Source organism: Pundamilia nyererei, unplaced genomic scaffold, assembly GCF_000239375.1.
Source record: "Pundamilia nyererei isolate P.nyererei 1_Seehausen unplaced genomic scaffold, PunNye1.0 scaffold00063, whole genome shotgun sequence".
NCBI classification, from domain to species: domain Eukaryota; kingdom Metazoa; phylum Chordata; class Actinopteri; order Cichliformes; family Cichlidae; genus Pundamilia; species Pundamilia nyererei.
This window is the reverse complement of record NW_005187464.1, coordinates 2,154,890-2,156,683: the sequence shown is the minus strand read 5'-3', so window position 1 is coordinate 2,156,683 and position 1,794 is coordinate 2,154,890. Positions and strand designations below refer to the sequence as shown.

At 40.4% G+C, this 1,794-nt stretch overlaps 1 protein-coding gene across 1 annotated transcript in view; it reads left to right on the top strand.

The window, feature by feature from the left end:
* The window catches only part of scarb2c (scavenger receptor class B, member 2c), a 20,845-nt gene extending 19,083 nt beyond the window's left edge, over positions 1–1,762 (top strand). Inside the window, exon 12 of the mRNA XM_013911398.1 lies at positions 947–1,762. Within this exon, the coding sequence (XP_013766852.1) occupies positions 947–985 (39 nt within the window). The 3' untranslated portion in view covers positions 986–1,762. The remainder of the gene's footprint in view (positions 1–946) is intronic.
* Positions 1,763–1,794: the final 32 nt, after the last annotated feature.

Genomic DNA, 1,794 nt, shown 5'->3' with positions numbered 1-1,794 from the left:
GCAAAAATAATCGGTGACTAGTCGACTATCAAAATAATCGTTTGGGGCAGCCCTAATTCAAATATTGTAGTAGATTTTAAGACTATTCAGAGCAAAAACTGTTGCCTTCCTATGAGCTAGCAGCAGTCTGGCCATTTTTTTGGCAATCCTCTGGCATCAACAAGCCATGTGCACCCAGAGAACTGCTGCTTACTGGATATTTTTCTGAAATGCCCAGCCCAGCCCCACTGGCACCAACAATCATGCAATGTTCAAAGTCACTCGAATCAACTTTTGCCCCCCTTTTGATGTTCAGTTTGAACATGAGCAGCATCAGCAGCTAATCAATTGCTGCCGTGTGATTGTGTGAATGTGTAAAGCGCTTTGGGGTCCTTAGGGACAAGTAAAGCGCTATACAAATACAGGCCATTGTCTGATCAGATATTTAGGTATTTGGATCATCTGCCTCCATCTGACCTTATCCTTAGTATTCTCTCCTGTCACACCAATCCTCTGCATGTCCCTCCTCCATTATATCCTTGTGTGAGGTTTCCCTCTTTTCCTCCTGCCTGGCAGCTCCATCTTCAGAATCCTTTGTCCAATATCTCCACTACCCTTCCCCTTTAAATGTCCAAATCATCTCAGCCTCGCCTCTCTAACTTACCTTAAACCCATTCCCCCTAATTAGCTCTACTTCTTGCATCTTTATCGATCTATATGCATCTGTCTCATTCATACACATGCATTTTGTCCTCTGTGAATTTAAATCCCTCTTCTCTCCGTTGCATATTTCCACCACTCCAGGATCTCTTCCATCTACTCCTTACATGCATGTCCTGAACAACCCTCACATACTTCACTGCCTTTCCTGACTTACTCATGCAGCATCACAGTTCCTCTCTCAGTACTTTAAATTGTAATATATTTGCATTTTATATATATTTTTTTTTATATTTTTCTTTTTCAGAGCTCTGCTGCCGAACGACAGCCCCTGCTCTCATCGTAACAGCAAACAGAACGTGGAAAGAGGAAGATTGCCTTGGTTGCAATACAATTCAAGGGGTTCACCCATTAATTCTCAAGTAACACTAATACAGTGGTTTTCATATTTTCATCTACTTTTGCATTCATGGTTGTAAGAAAGTGGTAAAAACTGTCTTTTTGTTGTGTTTGTTGCTGGGTTTGGAGGATAATGTCTTCATTTCAAGTTGTAATGATGCTGAAATCCAGATTTTCCAGTCAATCTTAAATTGAGCTTGTTTTTATTTTAACTCCTAACTATGGGATTTTTGAATTGGATTAACACAGGGTTAGTTAACCCCCTTAAACAACCCAGCTTTGAATTAATCAAACATCCTGGAAGTGGAAAAAACACTGTACTGCAAAGTGGCCATATATGTGTGAGCTGTTGCTGCGTTTCTGAATATAAAAGACGTTGTCTATCTACAAGGCAACTGGCTAGAGCTTGAACAGTTACTAGATTCCCAGACTAGTTTGGGAGTCAGAGTTAGTTTTAAAAAGCAAGAAAAAACAGTATTAAGAAGCCAGGTTGGTTGTATGTTATAATGAAGTGGATGTAAAAAGTCAGGCTAGTAGTGCTGCCTGTTCGAAGTGCAGATTACTTTGGGCTTGTCTTTCAGCCTTTTGGCTTCAGATGCTATGGCGATGTGGTCTTGTTCATTTTAAAATGATGTTCTGTGTTGTAGCCAAGCTCAGTAATCTACAGTGTATATTAGGGCTGCCACGATTAGTCGACTAGTCACGACTAATTTAATAGTCGATGCGTCGTTTGAAGCTTTGTAAGATCCCAAAAGA